Below are 22,481 nucleotides of genomic sequence, written 5' to 3'. Positions count from 1 at the left end.
GAGGGAGATGAAGAAAAGCAGAAAATCAGACACCTGTTTATGAAAGATTAACTTTACAAAATACAGAAAAGAAAAGCCTAAACACTGCCTATCATGTTCTAAAACTCACTTGGCATTTCAGTACCACTTGTACAGCCCAATCCTAGAAAACCAAACAATCCTATAAAGATAAACAGAAAATGATAAATGGAGATACAAATTTATTACAGTATAGTATTGGAAACCAGTTGGTTAAGAATGGACCAGAAAATGCAACTATAAATCAAGCAATAAAAGAGAAATTCTTGCTAAGCATATTCTTAATTTTAAGGTAAAAAATACCATCAATACAGATTTTTGCTGTCCATTCAGTATGACAATAAGACAGGATGTCAACATGTCTGGACCCACGTTAAGACTTTTTCCAATGAGGCATTTACAAATTTAAATCATGGTCATGGCTGTCAAACGGCAACAGGTGGAAGCTTCCACATGCAGAGAAGGAAAAGTTTAGATAGAACAATAATATATTAGGCTTGAGTAAACAAGTGCCATCAAAGAAAACTCTGGCTGACTTCATTTCCTTCCGGTAACTCAGTATATGCAGTATGTGCACCAACTACTTGTTCATTCCTGAATAGACTGCCAAGTCCTAGAGCCAGTATTTATAATTTTTAATGCTCCAATTAGTCAGATATTTTAAAGGAAAACTGGAATGATTTTGCCAGATTTTTAGACCTAATTCCCTGAAGGGCTTTGATTGTCTAATAACATAAATATCTGTTATAAGAAAGATATTAATATCCTTTGTCATTAAATGCAAGCATGTAGAGTGGACAGTGCATTCATGGAAACTGGGTTGAGAGAAACATTAGCTGGTGTGAGCAACTTTAATTTTTCTTTAATTTAGCACTCTAACAACGTCCTGAAGCACAGAATAATCCAAAAGCTGATCTGGGATACAATAGCAACTGAAATAAAAGGTAATGTGATTTAAGACATCACAAGGGCACCAGCAAAAGTATTACTGAGATTTCAGTAGCTTGTATATTAGAAAACAAGAGAAACATGGTACTTATGCATTATATACCTTCCCATCCAAAGACTAGCCTGACAAGATGTTACAGATGATGAGTTTTCATCAGGGTCTTCAGAGGTGGAGCTTTGGGCCAATACTCCTGATGCTTGACTTGTGATGTCTTTATAAAGCTGAATAAACTGGTACAAATTCATGATCCGTGACGCTTCTACAATGCCAGTACTTTTGTTAATCTAAAAATACAAAAAAAAAAAAAGTTCATAATTTCTCTGGCCATTTTTTTTAAAGTTTTTATTTAAATTCCAGTCAGTTAACATACAGTGAAATATGTTTCAGGCGTAGAATTTAGTACATACAACACCCTACCACAAGTGTCCTTCTTAATCTCTATCACCTATTTCACCCATCCCCATTCTCTAATCAATTTTTCCCAAAAAGGGGGAACAAATAAATTTTTCAGGGTTTGCAAATTACCTAACAAGAGAGAAAGAGTCTGAACAAATGAAGTGGAGTTCAAAGTACTTGCACACATTTATCTCATTTGATACTCAAAATAACCCTGTAGGGTTGATTAGGCTTCACCCTGTTTAGAGTTGATGAGGTTAGACAACTTTCCCAGACCTAAAAAATGAATTTTAGAGATCAGTGTTGACAATTCTTTTTAATTTCTTAAAGAATTTAACTAAAAGTTTTATTTGAATCCAATACCCACATGCCATTCTACTATAACTGAAACAACTGATTGTTTCCTTGATTATCTTAAGTTCTATTTTATACCAAAATTTCCAAACTAAAGCAAGAAACTTATATTAGAGTAAATCCTAACAAAAAGTGGTTGAATTCTTCCCAGGAGGCTATTTTGCATTTTGGCAAGCCCTCCCCCCATTTTTAGGCAAAAAATTCATTTACTATGAAGTGGAACCAGTGGCCTACAGATTGTACCTCTCCTCACTTGAGCTTACATTCTTTTTTTTTTTTTAAAGATTGTATTCATTTGACAGAGAGATAGAGAGAGCCAGACAGCCACAAGCCAGGGAAATGGCAGAGGGAGAGGGAGAAGCAGGCTCCCTGCTGAGCAAGGAGCCCAATGCAGGACTTGATCCCAGGCCCCTAGGATCATGACCTGAACCGAAAACAGACGCTTAACCAACTGAGCCACCCAGGCATCCCTGGAGCTTACATTCTTAATGTGAGGAGATATTTGGGGCAAGCGTGAGATAAGAGGTAAGGAGAGATAATATTGCTTTCATAAAACTTAGGGAGTCCTAGATTGGGGCATATATTTTCTTTTGAAGTGACCAAAGTGAGTAGGGTTGAGAGGGTACTGTTCTTGGAAGAACCTGAAGTAATCAGTGACAGACTAGTGATGTGAAAGACTTTTTTTTTTTAGCACAGGGGATGGTATGGAAGACTGTGGGAACAGAAGCAATGAAATCTACTAAATACATATCAAAGTTAACAGAACAAACAAAATCAGAAAACATTTACAAAGAAATGAATGAGGAAGGGGGAGAGAAGGCCTTAAAATTGTACACAAAGTAGGTTTTGAAATGTGTTGATGGAACTGGGCACATGGGAAGGTGAAGTAGATAGGTTACGCATTAAAAAAACTATATCAACATTTCGATTTGGAATGAAAATAATAATAGTTGTAACTAATGTTTATTAACTGTTTATTATTTGAGAAGGCAGTGAGAAAAAACTAAGAATCAAGTATGAATCAGATTCCATACTGTGAAAATGGCAGAACAATCTCTAAAACTGATTACATTTTGGGAAGGTAAAATCTATATGCATATATGTAAGATTCTTTGTAATAAAAGATTATATGTGAGAAAGAAGACAAATATATAGAATTAAAGGTGATAGGAATTTATAGAGGCTTATACAACAGACTTTCAGAGCTGAGGAAACTAGACCAATCTTCCTTTGGAACTGCACAGTTTGGAAGAAATAAGGGAATAATTCCTATAAACTTGGTATTTAATAGCAAGGTTTATCAAACGAAGCTACTATAATCATAGGATTCATGCAGCAAATATTTACTGAGTACCCATTATATGGATATTATACACGTAACTATGTACTGTGTGCACCGCTCTAGGCACTGGTGACCTACTATGTATAAAATGAAAATCCCTGCCCTCATGGAGGTTACACTATAGGTAGGAGAGACAAAATATAGATTAGGTGAAATGGAAGTAAGTGTTATGGAGAAGATCAAACAGAGAAGAGGATATACTGAAGGGTTGTAGGGAAAGCGTCACAGAGAAGGTGATATTTAAGAACTGGAAAAGGAGCAGGAATGGGTCATTTTGACATATGGGGGAGAGATCATTACAGGTTGGAAGAATAGGAAGTGTGAAGGCTGTTAGGCAGAAGTGCACCTGGTGAGGAGCACAAGGAGTCCAGCAAGGAGCGCAGGGTGGTTGGACTGAATGAGAGTAGTAGAAGATAAGGTTAGGGGGATGAGGTGGAGACAGAATGTATAGGACTTCGCTAATCATAGTAATAACTGGCTTTTATTACAAGTGCATGGGAAGTCATTGGAAAGTTTTGAGCCAAGGACTAATATGATTTGATTTCATTTCAGATTATAAGCAGAACAGACTGGTTTTTGTGCTGAGACTAGACAGAATGATGGGGGCAAGGGCAGAAGCAGGGAGACCAGTTAGGGGGTTATTAGCATAAGCCTTGTGAGAGATGATGGTCACTAAAAATTGGGTGGTAGTAGTGAGATGGTGAAAACTGGCCAGATTCTGAATATATTTTGAGGAGAAACCTGTCAGGATTCACTTATGGATTGACTGTGGGATAGGAGAGAAAAGGAGAAGACAAGGATGGCTGGCGCCAAGGTTTTGGTCTAAGTAACAAGATGGATGAAAGTAATACAATTTATGAAGTTTCTTAATAGCCATCTTAGTCCATAATTTTAATTAACCCATTAATTTTTCTAATATTATTCCCACAAAATATTTCATTTAAACATCATATAGATTATTTTTATAATAAATTAAATACTGTTTGAGGATAATCGTGATAGCAGATGACAGTCAAGATAAGGTCTTTTTGTAAATACAGAAGGTTATAGTACAATTGTTTAGGTGCTTAGGATTAAGAAATATGAAATTTTCTCTCAATCAGTTTTTCATATAGGATTTCAATTTTTTTTTCTAATTTTAACACTGATTTCTCAAAAATTCTTTCAATAAGAACCTATGGAATGCAAATAAAACATTTCTTTAAATCTAAAATCAAGAAAAATTACACAAATGAGAACTCTGATTGCCTATTGAGGGAGAGAGAGAATCTCAAGCAGACTCTGTAAGCGCAGACCCCGACGTAGGGCTTGATCCCATGACCCCTGAGATCATAACTTGAACCGAAATCAAAAGTCAGCTGCTTAACTGACAGAGCCGCCCAGGCGCCCCTGCCTATGTCTTTAATACTTGTGCCTTTCTATTTAAAATCTTAGGGAAGATATTTAGTCACACACAGATGTAATGGTTAGAGATACTGAGGTGAAAAGAATTTGACTAATAGTAAATTAACATCTTAAACATTAATTCTATGTTTGCCAAAGAGGAGCAACAGAATACCAAGGGATCAGAAACCTGATATTCATATTCCCACAGCTCTCTACAATTTATAATAGCCTCTTCGATATGAACTGAGTACTTTATGAGGTAAAGAGGGAGAGATAATAAAATTTAGGTATTATACTCTATTAATCAACCAGGAAAACTTCAACCTATCCCAGTCATTTAAAATGAGAGTATTTCAGGGCTCCTGGGTGGCTCCGTCATTAAGCGTCTGCCTTCAGCTCAGGTCATGATCCCAGGGTCCTGGGATTGAGCCCCGCATCGGGCTCCCAAGCAGGGAGCCTGCTTCTCCCTCTCCCACTCCCCCTGCTGTGTTCCCTCTCTCGCTGTTGTCTCTGTCAAATAAATAAATAAAATCTTAAAAAAAAATGAGAGTATTTCTTCTACAGATTTTTGTTTACTCAACATATACTGAGTTCCTACCAGGTGCAAAGCAGTGCAGGCCGTAAGAGATACAAGGATGAATCTAGATAGAGTTCCTGCCCTCAGGAGCTTATGATCTACTAGGGGAGCTTAGAACCTAAATAATTTTATTCTTAATGTAGAATTTAGTTATGAAGTATAAATAAAATGCTATTGGAGTTTAGAAGAGGCAAGATAATTTCTATTAAGGAAGACTTTATGGATGAGATGGTATTTGAGTTGGACCTGTAAAGAGACATCAAGTTTAACCATGCAGAAATAAAAAGATATGGCAGAATTTGCAACGATGTGGATGGAACTAGAGGGTATTATGCTAAGCAAAATAAGTCAATCAGAGAAAGACAATTATCATATGATCTCACTGATATGAGAAATTCGAGAAACAAGACAGAGGCTTATAGGGGAAGGGAGGGAAAAATGAAACAAGATGAAACCAGAGAGGGAGACAAACCATACGAGACTCTTAATCTCAGGCAACAAACATTTGGACTTTTAAAAATAATCAACTAAGTAAATGTTTAGTGTGGATAGACTCAGCTGAATGGTATTAAACTATGCTGTGTATTCTCTCTAAATCAACTGTAAACTTCAACAAGTGCCATTCACCTTCAGGCACTTAGCCAAGTTGGAATTAATATCTCTGTCTTTGCTTCTCTCAACTCTTTAAAGTTCTTTTACTATTTAAATTGATTAGAATGTCTAATTTGATAAAATATCCATAATCAATCCTTCTACACTTAAAGTATAGTACTGGCAATCAACCCACTGGGAAAACATGGCATATTGTTTGGGTAACCCCCGGGGTCCGTGACACAAAAGAAAAAATATCCTTACTCAGTAGTTCTTTATGGGTTGATCAGGAATGGAATTCAGGGCTTTCATGAATGCTTAATTTATTGTTTAGATGCATATGGGTGGTTTTATTGTTTGTTTTAGGGCAGGAGTTGGGGTAGGAGAAGGCCTAGTAAAATTCATTCCTTCATTTTCAACAAAAGGTTTGTGGCCTCAAAAAGGTTAATAACCACCTATCTAATCTACCCAATGGTGGATGAGTCTTACTCATACTCTATTACAGCTGCCATTATATTTTTTAGCATAGCTGATATATTCAATTATCTAAAATTTAAAAACCAAATAAAAGGCAGTGCACTGATGATGAAAAATCCATTCTATAACTAAAAATTTCTTTTTTTTTAAAAGATTTTATTTATTAATTGACAGAGAGAGACACAGTGAGAGAGGGAATACAAGCAGGGGGAGGGGGAGAGGGAGAAGCAGGCTCCCCGCCAAGCAGGGAGCCCGATGTGGGGCTCGATCCCATGATCCTGGGACCATGACCTGAACCGAAGGCAGACGCTTAACAACTGAGCCATCCAGGCGCCCCTAACTAAAAATTTCTAAAAACAAAAACAAACCAAAACCACACAAAACACAAAACCTAAAAATACCCAAATCTTTCTAATGGATTTTTAAATTATTAAGAGAAAGAAACTATTCTTCTTAAAAGAAATGATCTCCTAAGATAACTTTAATTTTTAAGCAGTCAGCTTAGAGCTAAGTAGGGTGTTACTTTAGGATTCCATAGCCAGCTAAAATACGAAAAGAGAGGTAGAAGGATAAGAGGTCACTACCACCTCCTTTTATTATAAAAATCTCTGCTATATGGCAACTATATAACCAATGAGATTCAAACAGTTCACCTGGAAGGCAGTAACACTAACAAAACTGTGTCTTCCTCAGCTTTACAAATGTTTTAGCAAATAATTTGCTAATTATTAACATTAATTTCTACTATACCACACTATTAAATGGGGCTCTAATCACCAAAAGAATTTAAGTTCGGAGTTGGAAGTCTCTATCATTCTCACCTTGGTACAGACCACACGTACAACCACTTTCCAAAAGGCAGAGGAATCAGACCCAGGCTGTACCTCAAAGAGAAGATGTTTTTCCTGGCCAGAAGCCACTTTAGCAGTTCTGAAAAGAGAAAACACAGTTGTTAATTTTATGAGAAGTCTTATAAAATAATGGAGCTATGTATGAAACCAGATTCAAGAAACACTTTAAAACAGAGAAGAAAATTTGAAGAAAATACAGAGACAAAAACCAATAATGATCATAATAGATTCTTAAAACACAGGGACAGAGAATGTTTTGATTATAAACATACAACTAAGTTTTTAACATCAACGGCATAGCTCACAGAATGATATTTATAAATCTTTTTATGTTCTATCTCAATGGTTTTTAAATGCTTAACAAAGACATCTAGAAAAAACATGTCCAAGGAATCAGGTACTTAAAAAGTTTAGCTGGTTTCACTTATCCACATTTTGACTATTGCCTCGGATGTATAAAATGTGAAAAAATCTTGCTCTTGGTTGAGTTCTAATTTAAGCAACAACACACACCTCTTTGAAAAAAAATTTTTTTAATAATTTGGGACTGGATCAAAGCAAATGATTTTGAGACACCTTAAATACAGCTTTGCTGTCTTCCTCCAGCAGAGTAATTTTAATTTAGAGAGCCATAGGATTCTAGCATAAAAATAAAACTTTTATATCTTCCCATTAATGCCAATTTAAATTAGATCAAAGATATACTTAAATATTGTGGCTCCCCCTTTTTTTTAAAAGATATTATTTATTTATTTGACAGAGAGAGACACAGCGAGAGAAGGAACACAAGCAGGGGGAGTGGGAGAGGGAGAAGCAGGCTTCCCGCAGAGCAGGGAGCCTGATGTGGGGCTCGATCCCAGGACCCTGGGATCATGACCTGAGCCGAAGGCAGACGCTTAACAATTGAGCCACCCAGGTGCCCCAACTGTGGCTCCCTTTTATCATTAGTCAAATTTTTCTCTGAGCACCAAGAGAGGTATCACCTTGGAACTAAATGACATACAGCTAAATAGAGCCCACTGAAAATGAAGCAACTAGCCCTAGGTAGAAAAGTCTGCCAGTGAAAGTATTTCATCTGTGCCAGTTCCCAGTTGTTTTCTAGCTATCAAGCCATGCTTCTTCTGTATAGGTTTAACTTTATAGTTCTCAGACAGCATTGCCCTTGTGAAATGCCCAACTCTGACCCATTGAAATCAGTTTTAAGAACCAAATGGTATTTACCCCAAAGATATAAATGTAGTGATCCGAAGGGGTATGTGCACCCCAATGTTCATAGCAGCAATGTCCACAAGAGCCAAGCTATGGAAAGAGCCAAGATGTCCATCAACAGATGAATGGATAAGATGTGGCGCATATATATATATATATATATATATATATATATATATATACGGAATATTATGCAGCCATCAAAAAACTGGAATCTTGCCATTTGCAATGACGTGGATGGAACTAGAGGGTATTATGCTGAGTGAAATACGTCAATCAGAGAAAGACATGTATCATATGACCTCACTGATATGAGGAATTCTTAATCTCAGGAAACAAACTGAGGGTTGCTGGAGTGGTGGGGGGTGGGAGGGATGGGGTGGCTGGGTGATAAGACATTGGGGAGGGTATGTGCTATGGTGAACGCTGTGAATTGTGTAAGACTAATGAATCACAGACCTGTACCTCTGAAACAAATTAACACATTATATGTTTAAAAAAAAAAGAAGATAGTAGGAAGGGAAGAATGAAGAGGGGGAAATCGGACGGGGAGATGAACCATGAGAGACTATGGACTCTGAGAAACAAACTGAGGGTTCTAGAGGGGAGGGGGTGGGGGGATGGGTTAGCCTGGTGATGAGTATTAAAGACGGCACGTACTGAATGGAGCACTGGGTGTTATACACAAACAATGAATCATGGAACACTGCATCAAAAACTAATGATGTAATGTATGGTGATTAACATAATAAAATAAAATTAAAAAAAAAGAAGAACCAAATCCAGTCAATGTCCCATGCTAGATAAATAAAAGGAAGATGTTCTTTGCCATCATTTCTGTATTACACAGTAAGCTTAGCTTTTGCATCCTTTCATATGACATATTTATCTGGTATTTTTAGGCCAAAAGGCAAAAATTTATTAAACAGATGGTTTATGTATATAAGTTCCAAGACTCTAAAGGGATGGCAAATGTAAATGATTACTCTTCATAAGAGCCAAAACAATAAACCTAAAAAAGCATTCCATTCATGATACTATTAAATTCTTAATCCATTTTTACTCCTTAAGAATATGGTCCCAGAAGTAATGCCTTAAATACTACCATTTGGATAATCTAAAAAAAGAAAAAAGCAAAATGCTAGAGTTTTATGACTATATTTTTATTATAAAAGATCAGACAATATATAGATATACATAGTAAGATGTACAGTCCCCCTTCTCTGCCCCCTTTTCCAACAATTTCCCAGAAACATAGTGTGTATACTTACAGTTCATTTTCTATAAATGCATATATATATTCATATAGGATCCATTCATATATCCATATAGGATCTATCTTTCTTTCCTTCTTTCTTTCTTTCTTTCTCTTTCATTCAATGAATGAAATCCAATTTTCAATTCTTTTTTTAAAATTTAAATTCAATTAATTAACATATAATGTATTATTAGTTTCAGAGGAAATCCAATGTTTCTAAAAGAAACTATCTTCTAAGATAACTAACTTTTAAGACATTCTTTATTCTTCATGACTGGATAATAAAAGTAGATTCTATTTTATTAGCTTCTACACAGATCAGTATAAAAATTGATATAATAAAGAATATATTCACAGAGAAAAGGCATAGTTCTATTAGATATGCACTTTAAAGAAGGCAGAGAAATTTAAATTCCATCTTAGAAATCTATTCAAGTGTTAAAGAGATTTTAGGATGGTAGCCAATTAGAAAATATTAATAAACAAAATACCTTATTCTTCAGTGGTGACAATAGTGAATTATTACTATTTATGTTTTTTTCTGGCAAAAATAATGCTCAGTCAACACAGAAGATTTATTTATTAACCAGATGAATTGTTTGATATATAGAAACCTGAGTGTCCTTTGACTATCCTAGGAACCTTTTTCTAGAGTGGCTAATTGGCTTATTCTATTATGCATCCCTTTAGTTCTTTCAAACAAGAATCAATTTATAAGCCTATGTCTAAAATTCAATTTTAAGTTCGTTTGGTTTCTTTGTTCCTATTATATGTTTTAAAATAGCCACATAGCAAGTCTTGTAGCAGGTACTCAATATATATTTACTAACTGCTGCTGAAACATTCAGTCTTACCAATCAGTATTTCTGGTTACCTCTTAGACAGTTATAGCATGTGGGGCATATGTCAGGGAGAAAAAAATAAAATGAAAAAGAGAAAGGCTTACATATCATTAAGCTCAGCTACTCTCCCAAGAAATTCTTCATAAGTTAAGGAGCCACTTTCTCGAACCAATGTGACATGTTTTGCTACTTTTTCTGGTAACTTGTTAAGAACCAACTGTGTCTGATCTGAAATTTGCTGTCCCATGATGAAAGGATGTCTTGAAATCCAGAAACAGTGTTGCTTCACATAGTTACCTGTCAAATATATACAAAAGTTACTTTTATATACACTATAAAAACAGCAATATACTCATCCGTTCAGGAAAATAAGAAAAACTGGGAATACCGTTAAGTGAGAGTTCAGTAGACTTAAATGAGTCTAAGGTGGAATATTTAAATGACTATATTTTTATTTTTTTAATGATTTTTTAGATTTTATTTATTTATTTGACACACAGAGAGCGAGCGAGCGAGCAAGCACAACCAAGGGGAGCGGCAGAGGCAGAAGAAGCAGGCTCCAATGAGCAGGGAGCCTGATGTGGGGCTTGATCCCAGGACCCTGGGATCATGACCTGAGCTGAAGGCAGACACTTAACCGACTGAGCCACCCAGGCATCCCTAAAGGACTATATTTTTATTTATTTAAAAGATTTTATTTATTTATTTGACAGAGAGAGACACAGCGGGAGAGGGAACACAAGCAGGGGGAGTAGGAGAGGGAGAAGCAGGCTTTCCACGGAGCAGGGAGCCCGATGTGGGGCTCGATCCCAGGGCACTGGGATCATGACCTGAGCCGAAGGCAGACACTTAACAACTGAGCCACCTGGGCGCCCCCTAAATGACTATATTTTTGAAGTAAAGATTTATATTTCTATTTTTTTAAAGATTTTATTTATTTATTTATTTGACAGAGTGAGAGAGCGAGCACAAGCAAGGGGAGCAGCAGAGGGAGAGGGAGAAGCAGGCTCTCCGCTGAGCAGGGAGCTTGATGCAGGGTTCAATCCCAGGATCCTGGGATCATGACCTGAGCCAAAGGCAGATGCTTAACCAACTGAGCCACCCAGGTGCCCCTATATTTCTATTTTTTAAGATCAGATAGCAAATGAAAAAACAGGATTCACTGATTCACTTATTACCACCCTACCGGGTGGTAATGTCTAATTCCTCTTTTTGCCAACTCAAAACCATTACACACACACAGGCCACAGGCATTTAAGTGCTTGTATTTAATAGGAAGTTTGTTTACTTAATTTCCCCAACATTTCCTGACTTCTTACCATGTGTCAGACTACTAAGGGCTTCCCATATATTACCACATTTATTTCTTACAATAACCCTAAGAGGTAGGCATTATTATATTCCTATTTTTACAGATAAGGAAATAGAGCTAAGTAACTTACCTAAAATGGTAAGTGGTTGAAGTGAACATTGAACTTATGTTTTCAGACTTTTTTTTTTCTTTTATTTATTTCTTTGACAGAGAGAGACACAGTGAGAGAGGGAACACAAGCAGGGGGAGTGGGAGAGGGAGAAGCAGGCTTCTCGTGGAGCAGGGAGCCTGACGCCGGGCTTGATCTCAGGACCCTGGGATCATGACCTGAGCCGAAGGCAGACACTTAAATGATTGAGCCACCCAGGCGCCCCACATTTTCAGATTCTATTGTTCATATTCTTGAGCACTATGATACACCAAGATATATAATCATGATATAATTACATCAGCCAAATAACATTTGTTGTTGAATTATTTATTTGTAAATGTGCAACTTACTTTTAATTGTAAAATATATGCAAATTGAACAGATTTTTGGTTTGAAAACCTAAGAAAATTAAAATATTGGACAATTTAACCACCTCCCATTTTCTGCTTAGAAAAAAAAAGATAGCACTTTCACTTTCTAACTTCTCCAGGTGTTTTAAACTTAAGAGTTTATATAATTTGTTTTCTAAGTATGAAGGTGATATTTTAGTTAAAAGGTCAGATCACTACTTTAATAATCTATAAATAAGTATAGTACAGATCAAATTGACTTAAAAATGTAATCACAAAATATTTATTTAACAACTAAAGTCTTGAAAGATGTAAGTTTATGATTATGGCTAGAAAAGAATTGAATGTGTTTATTCTACAAAGTTTTTTCCTTGGTAAATAATGATTTATCAGAATATCAAGTATTGAGAATGGGATTAAAATAGAAAATAGGGGTGCCTGGGTGGCTCAGTCGATAAGCTTCTGCCTTCAGCACAGGTCATGATCCTAGGGTCCTGGGATGGAGCCCCGCATCGGGCTCTCTGTTCAGCAGAGAGCTTGCTTCTTCCTCTCCCACTCCCCCTGCTTGTGTTCCCTCTTTCCCTGTGTCTCTCTCTATCAAATAAATAAATAAAATCTTTAAAAAAAATAGAAAATAAAGTTTTAGTATTTTTGTCTATGCTGACTTATTCTGTAACTTAATATGAAAATCTCTATTCAGCACAAATACTACTACTAATAGTAAAAGCAGCTAATACTTGTGATCACTCCCATTGTGATCTTCTAAGTACACAATCTTCTAAGCACTTTACATGTATTTACGAACTCAGTCATTCATAACCCCATAATAACCATTTAATAGATGAAGAAACAAGCACAGAGAGGTCAAAGTAACAAAGTCAATAGCTAACAGGGTTTTTCTGTAATACAAAGTTAGAAGAAGAAAAAAGCAGGGTCCCTGGGTGGCTCAGTTGATTGAGCTGCCAACTCTTGATTTCGGCTGGGGTCATTTTCTTAGGGTGGCGAGATCAGCCCTGCCTCAGGCTCCCCAGCGGGGACTCTGCTCGAGATGCTCTCTCCTTCTGCCCCCCCACCACCAGCCCCTGCATGCGAGGGCATGCGCTCGCACATGCACTCTCTCTCTAAAATAAATAAATAAATCTTAAAAAAAAGAAGAAAAAAGAATTACAATTAAAAAAAATCTGATCCCCCCTCCCCAAGAAATTCCATTTTATCGACTCACCAAAAACTATCATTTTTATTGTACACAAATTAACAGTCATATAAAGCAGGTTAAATAGTTATAATTTTATAGAAAAAGTGTGCCAGGAAGTCTGCTTTATTATTTATTAAAAAATAATAAAACTCTAACTCTAAAATATAAAATATGTATAACTCTAATATATAAAACCATTCACAATAAGAGTTCTCAGTAACCATAAATATGTAAATTTGCTTTTGGTATTAAAATTTAAGTTACTGTATTTGAGATTTATTCTTTTAGTCACATTAAATAAAGGAAAAGTACAATTACAGTAAAAAAGAAAACCCAACAATTACTGTTTTGAATCTGAGCCTACTTGGCAACGATAAATATTACATTACAGAGATAAATGAAAGGAAGTTGTTGAGGAAGACCCAGGTCACCAAAAAAATCTCCTAAGGCGAAATTATGTATTTTAAATATAGCCAAGTGGATTCATAGCAACTGTATCCAAAGAGAAAGATCTTAGTTTAGAGATGGTCTCTAGGGTATTCAACATTAGTGATTTCTGGTTTCACAGTCTAGTAAAACATCAAAGTACCATGGTTTGCACATTTATTTTTATTCTGAGTCAAGACAGTTTCCAAAAATAGGCAAAATATCCCCAAAACTCAACAAAAAATTTAAAATGAACCATTAATAATTTGAAAAGTAGAAGTATATTAAAATAAGTCTTTCCCAAGAAGGCAGTAACTTCACACTGACATATACTACATATATACATGTACATTTTGTCCTTGTTTTTCTTGTTCTAATTCAAACGTATAAAAACATCATCAGGAGTTGGGGATGTAAACTGATGTTGGGGAGCCACTGCTGTACATGGCCTTTTTAAGGCCATGGAGATACAATAGTGAGCAAAAGAAACATGGTTCTTGCCATCATGGAGCATATGATACAGTGGAGAAGAGATAACAATCACACCAATAAATACATAATTATAAGATGAGAAAAGCTAAGCCAAACAAGTACAGGGTATTACAAAAGCCTACAAAAGGGAGGCTTGACCTAGTGTTGTGTCAGGGAAATCCTTGGGCAAACAACATTTTATTTGAGATCAGTTAGAGTTAACCAAATAGGGCAGAGGCATGGAGAGGAAAGGACATTGCAGGCAGAGGTTATAGAAAGTGTCTAATATAGGAAGGAGCATGGTGCCTTTGAGATAATAAAAAAAGGCTAGGGTGACTAAAGCAGAGGGAGAGGGAGACCAATACCAAGAGATGGTCTGTTTACCGTTTTACTGATGACCTGAAACAAGCCTGCAAGCCTGCCCATCCAAGTGGATGGCTAAAATTGGTATGAATGAATAGTGTCCACTGAGTACTAGGATCAAGACTGAAATTGATAATGATTTTCTGAAATGGAATAAGTTATGTCAAATATGACTAAAAGTTAAACCTTGAATGTTTTGAAAAGTCAACTGCACAAAAACATAGATAAGATGTGCTTAAAAGCAGTTAAAATATAAAGTCTGAGGGTTTCAGTCAACATAAGTCAGCAGTAAAATAAGGACAAGATGTTAAAATAGTCCTAAACATTACTTGCTAGAAGCAGATGTCCAGAGCAAGACCCTAGTTCTATTGTGCTCTGTAATGGGCCTACCACACTGAAGTACTGTAATCAGCCCTAGGCAGTTAAAGCTTTTTTCTTTTTTTCTTTTAAGGGAGGGTGGGGGAGGGACAGAAGGGGAGGGAAAATCTTACGCAGGCTCCCTGCCCAGCCCAGAGCCTGTTGTGGGGCTTGATCTCACAACCCTGAGATCATGACCTGAGCTGAGATCAAGGGTTGGCCGACTGGGCCACCCAGGCACCCCTAAGCAGTCACACTTTTAAAGGGCTAACCGGAAGAGTATACAAGATGTTATGTATCTAGAAAAGGAAACAAAGTGATTTATTCTAGATAATTCAGTAACAACCAATAGGTTTGTTCAAACATTTGAAGAGATTTCATGTAGAAGAGAAAGATTTATTTTATATAGTTACAGTGAAAAAAATGGCCAGTAAGTGTGAATTATACAAATTCAGGTCAAATAAGAAGTTCCTATCATCCACAATTATCCAAAGGTATTAAGGGCTGTCTTGTATGTCAGTTTGTTTTCACTGGAAGTGTGGAGGTGTTTAAATAAAGATTAGAAATTCATCTAATGAGTAAAGTTTTAGAGATTTTTGCTTGGGTGAGAAATAGAGTAGGTGACTTCTAACCTAGTATTTCATTCCGAAAGTGAAACTTAAATTCCCTCTAGCTTTCCTGTACCAATCCAATCCAGATGCAATAAAAAATTCCAACCAACCAGACTGAAAACTTTAGATTACACCTACATTGCTTAACAAAGAAAAAATTAAACTTTTGAAATACATGATCTTAATATTTAGTGTAAAACATGTAATGATAATTTAACCAATGTGCCTACCAGATATTTATTATTATTATTTTTAAAGATTTTATTTATTTCTTTGACGGGGGAGACACAGCGAGAGAGGGAATACAAGCAGTGGGAGCGGGAGAGGGGGAGACCGATGCAGGGCTCGATGCGGGGCTCGATCCCAGGACCCTGGGATCATGACCCGAGCCGAAGGCAGACGCTTAACGACTGAGCCACCCAGGCGCCCCTTCCAAACAGATATTTAAAAAGAAGCCGAGGTCACTTATTTATTGAGTTAGAAAATGGTCCCTTTTGTTTCTGCATTGTTTTGATCTGATGCCCTAACTTTGAATAAGGTTTATAATTTGAGGCAGCATATTAACTTTTTATCTGGTAATTGCACTTGGTATCTGGGAAACCTAATCACTAACTCCTCTGATTAAAAGGCGACACTAGGGTGGCTCAGTCAGTTAAGTGTCTGCCTTCGGCTCAGGTCATGATCCCAGGGTCCTGGGATCGAGTCCCAACATCGGGCTCCTTGCTCAGCAGGGGAGTCTGCTTCTGCCTCTGCCTGCTGCTTCCCCCCTGCTTGTGCTCTCCCTCTCTCTCCTTGGCAAATAAATAAATAAATAAAATCTTGAAAAAAAAATAAATAAAAGGCGACACTATTTAGACACTAAAAGAGACTGGGCAGTGGTTCTCAACCTGATTCAGTGGATAGGGTCTGGAATTTACAGTTCATTCTGAATACCACAAAATAATGATAATGATAAATATTAATACCCATCACTAGCATAAAAATATAGCTCTGTGATCTATATGCATTATAAAACCAAAACCAAGGGTGCATGTTCACAAAAACAGTCTATTGTGGCCACCCTCTAGTCACCCGCCACTGGTTTTTCAGTGTCCCTCTTCGGTGACTCTGCACATTCTTTTATAAAATAGCACATATCATCAGTTAGGTCACTTGACCATCCTGCTCTGTGAGCTTCCTGAGGATAGAAGCTGTGTTCTCTCTTCTGGTAGATACATAAGCATACAATAAATGTTTATGAACAGATACAGTAAATATTGTTGACAGGGTTTATTATTGTTCATTTAGTATTCTTTTCACTCTTGCTAATTTGTTCATTCATCTAGTAATCACTTGGAGAGAAACAAATTTTAAAAATACATGAAAGAAAAGATAAAATTGTAAAAATGTATCACTAAATTAACTTGTACATAAATTGAGAAATATTCATTATTTGATATTATCAAAATAATTACCTCTAGATAATGGAATAGTAGTATAGCATAGGAATATAATTTGCAAACTACTGGCATAGATTGAGCAAAAGATAAATCTCCCGTAAAAAGATTTCAAAGAACTAGCAGCTCTCATATACTATGCCACCTATAATTTAGTCCTTTCTGGCAGGATATAAAGGCACACCTTGTTTTATTGCACGTGGCTTTACTGTGCTTCACAAATATTGCCTTTCCACCCCAACCCCAAATTGAAAGTTTGTGGCAACCTGCATGGAGCAAGTCTATTGGTGTCATTTTTCCAAAAGCATTTGCTCACTTCATTTCTTGTAACATTTTAGTAATTCTTGCAATATTTCAAACTTTTTCATTATTATTATATTTGTTATGGTAATCTGTGATCAGTGATCTTTGAGGTTACTATTGTAATTGTTTTAGGGTGCCATGAACTGCACCCATATAAGATAGCAAACTTAACTGATAAATGTTGTGTATATTCTGACTGCTCCACGGACTAGCTGTTCCCCTGATCTCTCTCCTTCTCCATTAGCCTCCCCATTCCCTGAGACACAACAGTATTGAAATTAGGCGAATTAATAACCCTACAACAGCCTCTAAGTGTTTAAGTGAAAGGAAGAGTCACTCGTCTCACTTTAAGTCAAAAGCTAGAACTGATTAAGCTTAATAAAGGCATGTCGAAAGCTGAAACAGGCCAAAAGCTAGGCCTCTTGCACCAGTTAACCAAGTTGTGAAGGCAAAAGAAACGTTCTTGAAAGAAATTAAAAGTGCTACTCCAGGGAAAACACAAATGATAAGAAAGTGAAACAGCTTCATTGCTGATATGGAGAAAGTTTTAGTGGTCTAGATAGAGGATCGAACCAGCCACCATTCCCTTAAGCCAGAGCCTAATCCAGAGCATAGTCCTAACCACCTTCCCATTCTACGAAGGCTGAGTGTGGTGAGGAAGCTGCAGAAGAAAAGTTTGAAGCAAGCAGAGGTTGGTTCATGAGGTTTAAAGAAAGAAGTCATCTCTGTAACATTCAAATGCAAGGTAAAGCAGCAAGTGCTGATATAGAAGCTGCAGCAAGTTATCCAGAAGATCTAGCTCAGGTAAGTCATGAAGGTGGCTACACTAAACAACAGACTTTCAGTGTAGATCAAACAGTCTTCTGTTGGAAGATGTCCTCTAGGACTTTCATAGCTAGAAAGAAGTCAATGCCCGGCTTCAAAGCTTCAAAGGACAGGTTGGTTCTCTTATTAGGGGCTAATGCAGTTGGTGACTTTTTTTTTTTTTTTAAGATTTATTTTTTTGAGAGAGAGAGAGAGAGAGTGCAAGCAGGGGCAGTTGGCGGAGGGACAGGGAGAAGCTCAATCCCAGGACCCTGGTATCATGATCTGAGCTGAAGGCAGATGCTTAACTGACTGAGCCACCCAGGTGCCCCTGCAGTTGGTGACTTTATTTACTTTATTTATTTTTTAGATTTTATTTATTTATTTGACAGAGACAGCGAGAGAGGGAACACAAGCAGGGGGAGTGGGAAAGGGAGAAGCAGACTTCCCACTCAGCAGGGAGCCCGATTCGGGGCTCAATCCCAGAATCCTGGGATCATGACCTGAGCTGAAGGCATACGCTTAACGACTGAGCCACCCAGGTGCCCCTGTAGTTGGTGACTTTAAATTGAAGCCAATGCTCATTTACCATTCCGATCATCTGAGGGCCCTTAAGAATTATGCTCAATCTACTCTGCCTATGCTCTAAAAATGGAACAATAAAGTCTGGATGGTAGCACAACTGTTTACAATATGGCTTACTAAATATTTTAAGCCCACTGTAGAGACGTACTGCTCAGAAAAAAGGATTCCTTTCAAATTATTACTGCTCATTGACAAGGCACCTGGTCACCCAAGAGCTCTGATGGAGATGTACAGTGAGATTAATATTGTTTTCATGCCTGCTGACACAACATCCATTCTGTAGCCCATGGATCAAGGAGTAATTTCAAGTCTTATTCGTTAACATTTTGTGAGGCTATAGCTACCACAGATAGCAATTCCTCTGATGGATCTGGGGCAAAGTCAAATGAAAACCTTCTGGAAATGACTCACCCATTCCAGATGCCATTAAGAACATTCATAATTCCTGGGAAGAAGTGAAAATATCAATGTGAACAGAAGTTTGCAAGAAGCTGATTCTAACCCTCATGGATGACTTTGAGGGGTATAAGACTTTACTGGAGGAGATAACTGCAGATGTGGTGGAAAGAGCAATAGAAGGAGAATTAGAAGTAGAGTCTGAAGATGTGAATGAATTGCTGCAATCTCATGACAAAACGTCAATGGATGAGGAGCTGCTTCTTATGGATGAGCAAAGAAAGTGGTTTCTTGAGATAGAATCTATTTCTGGTGAAGATGTGGTGAAGACTTTAAATGAAAACAAAGGATTCAGAATATTATATAAACTTAGTTGGTAAAGCAGTGGCAGGATTTGACAAGTCAATTTGAAAATTGACTCCAATTTTGATAACGTTACATGCTAGAGAGAAATCATTCATGAAAGCAAGAGTTGATTGATGAGGCAAACTTAATTACTGTCTTAGTTTAAGAAATTGTCATAGCCACCCCAAGCTTCAACCACCACCCTGATCAATCAACAGCCATCAACACTGAGGCAAGACCTTCCACCAGCAAAAAAAAAAATTACGACTTGCTGGAAGCTCAGATGATGGTTAGCATTTTTTAGCAATATAGTATTTTTTAAATTAAGGTATATACGTTGTTTTTTTTAAGACATAATGCTGTTGCACACTTTAAATAGACTACAGTATAGTGTAAACATAACTTTTACATGCACTGGGAAACCAAAAAATTCATTTGACTCGCTTTACTGCAATATTCACTTTACTCTGGTGGTCTGTTACTGAACCTGCAATATCTCCAAGGTATGCCTGTAATGTGCTTTCAAAAAACCAGGATTGAAGGATTTTCTAAATAAAGAACAAATGTTATTTTGAAACTCATAAGGATGTCAAGGATTCCAAAAATGCCACATTCTCTAGTGGGTGGTAACATACACTTGATCACTTCTTTTTCTAACAAATGAATTGTTGTAGTTCAAATATTCATTACAAAGATATAAAAATCACATCATGGATAACCGGCAAAACAAAAAACAAAACAAAGCAAAAAACTTCCATGAATGTTTAAACCATATCCATTCATAAAAGGATTAAAGCAATGTTAAGGAGCCTGAAAGTACAGTAAAATGACTAGGTGACAAGTACTGTAGTATTTAGAAAACCTCTCTGAAACCTGTTCTCCATGAATTTTTGTATCGACTTCTTTACTTACAAAAATGATATTTATAATTGAAATAATCATCAACTACTTTCATTGTTAAGTCAGCTTTAACATCAGTGGTAAAAACTAAGTTCTAAAAACTAGATCCTTAAGGGTATTATTTATTTTATTACTCACTGCTTAATCAAACCCTAGATCTGTAAGCAGATATCAGCTGTTCTGCAAGACAAGAAATTAATAGCAACTATTAACAGATTCTAAGGAAACAATTAGACCAGTTACTATAGAGCTGGAATACTTGTTCTGCGTTCAAAGATCTTAATTAGAAAAAAAGGATTATAGAAAGAAAAACTACAAAAAGAGAGTACTTGAGATTAAGAGTATGGATTTCTGATAGCACTGCTGTGTTTACTAAATACATTTCATATTTAGAGAAACACACCAACTATACTTGTAAGAACTCTCTCTGGACCTTCCCTGCCATTCTGCGAGAAGGGGAAGGGAAGTATATTAAGTGTTTAGACATGAAGTAAGAAGGATCAGGCTACACAGTTCACTTACACCAAATGACAACACATTTTGGAAACGTACCATCATATTCTGGAGGAAACTACTTAGAAACTGCAGTCAGGCAGAATCAAAGGAAAGGAGAAAAACCCATACTACTTTTGAGTTCTTAATTCAGAAAGCATCACTTTTTTTTTTTTCTTCAGTATAGAGGTTACTGATTTAGGATCGTTGATCCACGGTACCTCATAGCCCAGATGAAATTCTGAATGGATGGAACTTATTTTATAGCAAGAATGGGCAGAGGAGAGCTGGAAAAGAATAACTTTATGCAGAAGATCTAAGACTTACAAACCATAGTAAGTGTTAAGGCAGCTTTATAAATCCACCAGAGCGAAGAACTAAGTCATTTGTCAACATGAAATAGGACGGAGTTGGAATATGAACATAGACTGAAATTTAATAAAAGGGCTAGGGATAAATTTGAATAACAGCAGTAAATCCACATTTTGTAACACAATACACACAAAAGAATAAATCACTGCAAAAGCTAACACAGAAGGCTTCCTTTCCAGGAATAGTTACTACAAGTATTAGCAAGGTAACCTTTTGTCTCCGACGGGGCCAGGGTAGCTGGTTGGACCAGGTAAGCCCTTTGGGAAGACGGGCAGTGTAAGGTAATTAATTTAGCAATGGAGGGCCGGCTAAGCAGACCGACCTGGCCATTTCTGAGCTATCGCCTGAGGCAAGGGTTTCTAATCTGGGGTGTCCAGCATCGGTGTGTTTGCTATGCACACCCGCCACCCTCTGGCCGTCCTAGCCGCCTCTGCCCCTCCTCAAGCGCACCTGCACTTTTAACCAACAGCTACGTCCGCTGGCCCACTGACTGCGCCGGCGGCAATATTCAAAAGCGGTTCCCGGCTCAAGGAGGACAAACTCTCTCCTGGTTCCACAGAATCACCCCTCCTGCGGGACAGGCCATCTGCAGCCCCGGTCACTGGAAACTGTCGGGTTGGGGACATAGCGTCCACGGAAAGGCCTCCCAAGCCAGCGCCGAGCCCTAAGCCGAGGCCTAGGAAGGGTGGCGGGGCCGGGCCTTTTCCCCAATGAAGCGCCTCTCAGCAGCTGAGGACTGGCCGGTGTTTCTCCTCCCAGCCCTAGGGTCTTGGAGTAACAAGGAAGGGAAACGGCGAAAGGACAGCCCCGCGCAGCTCACCCCAGGTTCAAGGCATCGCGCTTCCGGCGGCAGCAGCTCCGCCTCAGCCCGCAGCTCAGACCCGCAGGCGGCGGCGACGCTGGCTCGGCCTGCGACCGGGTCGCACCTCAGTGACGCAGAAGCCCTGCCCCCAGCGTGTTGCCTGGAAACGGTGCCCAACCTCTCACGGCAGTCCTGCGCTCCCGCGCTCCCGCTCTCCCGCGCTCTCGCGCCGCTTTGTCTGAGGACCTTCGACGCCCGAGCCCCGGAAGCCGTCTGAGAGGGGAGGGGGCGGCCCAGGAGTGGGCCGTGCCCGAGAGGCGGCGGGAGAAGCCTCGCCTGGCAGGCTGAGGCGCGGCTCTGTGAGGTGGCCTTGGCCCCTGGCCGGCTGCCGCCTCTCCTGGCGCCATCTCCCCAGCAGCTGTCGAGGGCCCAGCTGGTGACAAAGGCCGCACTGTAAATCCCGGGTTTGGGCAAGGGTTGAAGTCCAAGCCACTCCTTATTAGGCCTCCAACCTCCCCCTGGTCATAGCTGCACAAAGGTAATCTTGTTACTTTACCATG

At 38.0% G+C, this 22,481-nt stretch overlaps 1 protein-coding gene across 1 annotated transcript in view; it reads right to left on the bottom strand.

Moving 5' to 3' along the window:
* Positions 1–22,032, bottom strand: part of RNF141 (ring finger protein 141) — a 35,046-nt gene extending 13,014 nt beyond the window's left edge. The window contains exons 1-4 of the mRNA XM_028116974.2: positions 21,940–22,032; positions 10,355–10,547; positions 6,912–7,020; positions 1,070–1,251 (exon numbers count right to left, since the gene is read on the bottom strand). Coding sequence (XP_027972775.1) covers positions 1,070–1,251; positions 6,912–7,020; positions 10,355–10,497 — 434 coding nt within the window. The 5' untranslated portion in view covers positions 10,498–10,547; positions 21,940–22,032. The remainder of the gene's footprint in view (positions 1–1,069; positions 1,252–6,911; positions 7,021–10,354; positions 10,548–21,939) is intronic.
* Positions 22,033–22,481: the final 449 nt, after the last annotated feature.

Source organism: Eumetopias jubatus, unplaced genomic scaffold (assembly GCF_037043125.1).
Source record: "Eumetopias jubatus isolate StellerSeaLion01/CBP00866 unplaced genomic scaffold, mEumJub1_p1.0 scaffold_13, whole genome shotgun sequence".
NCBI classification, from domain to species: Eukaryota; Metazoa; Chordata; class Mammalia; order Carnivora; family Otariidae; genus Eumetopias; species Eumetopias jubatus.
This window is presented reverse-complemented; position numbering and strand designations above follow the sequence as displayed.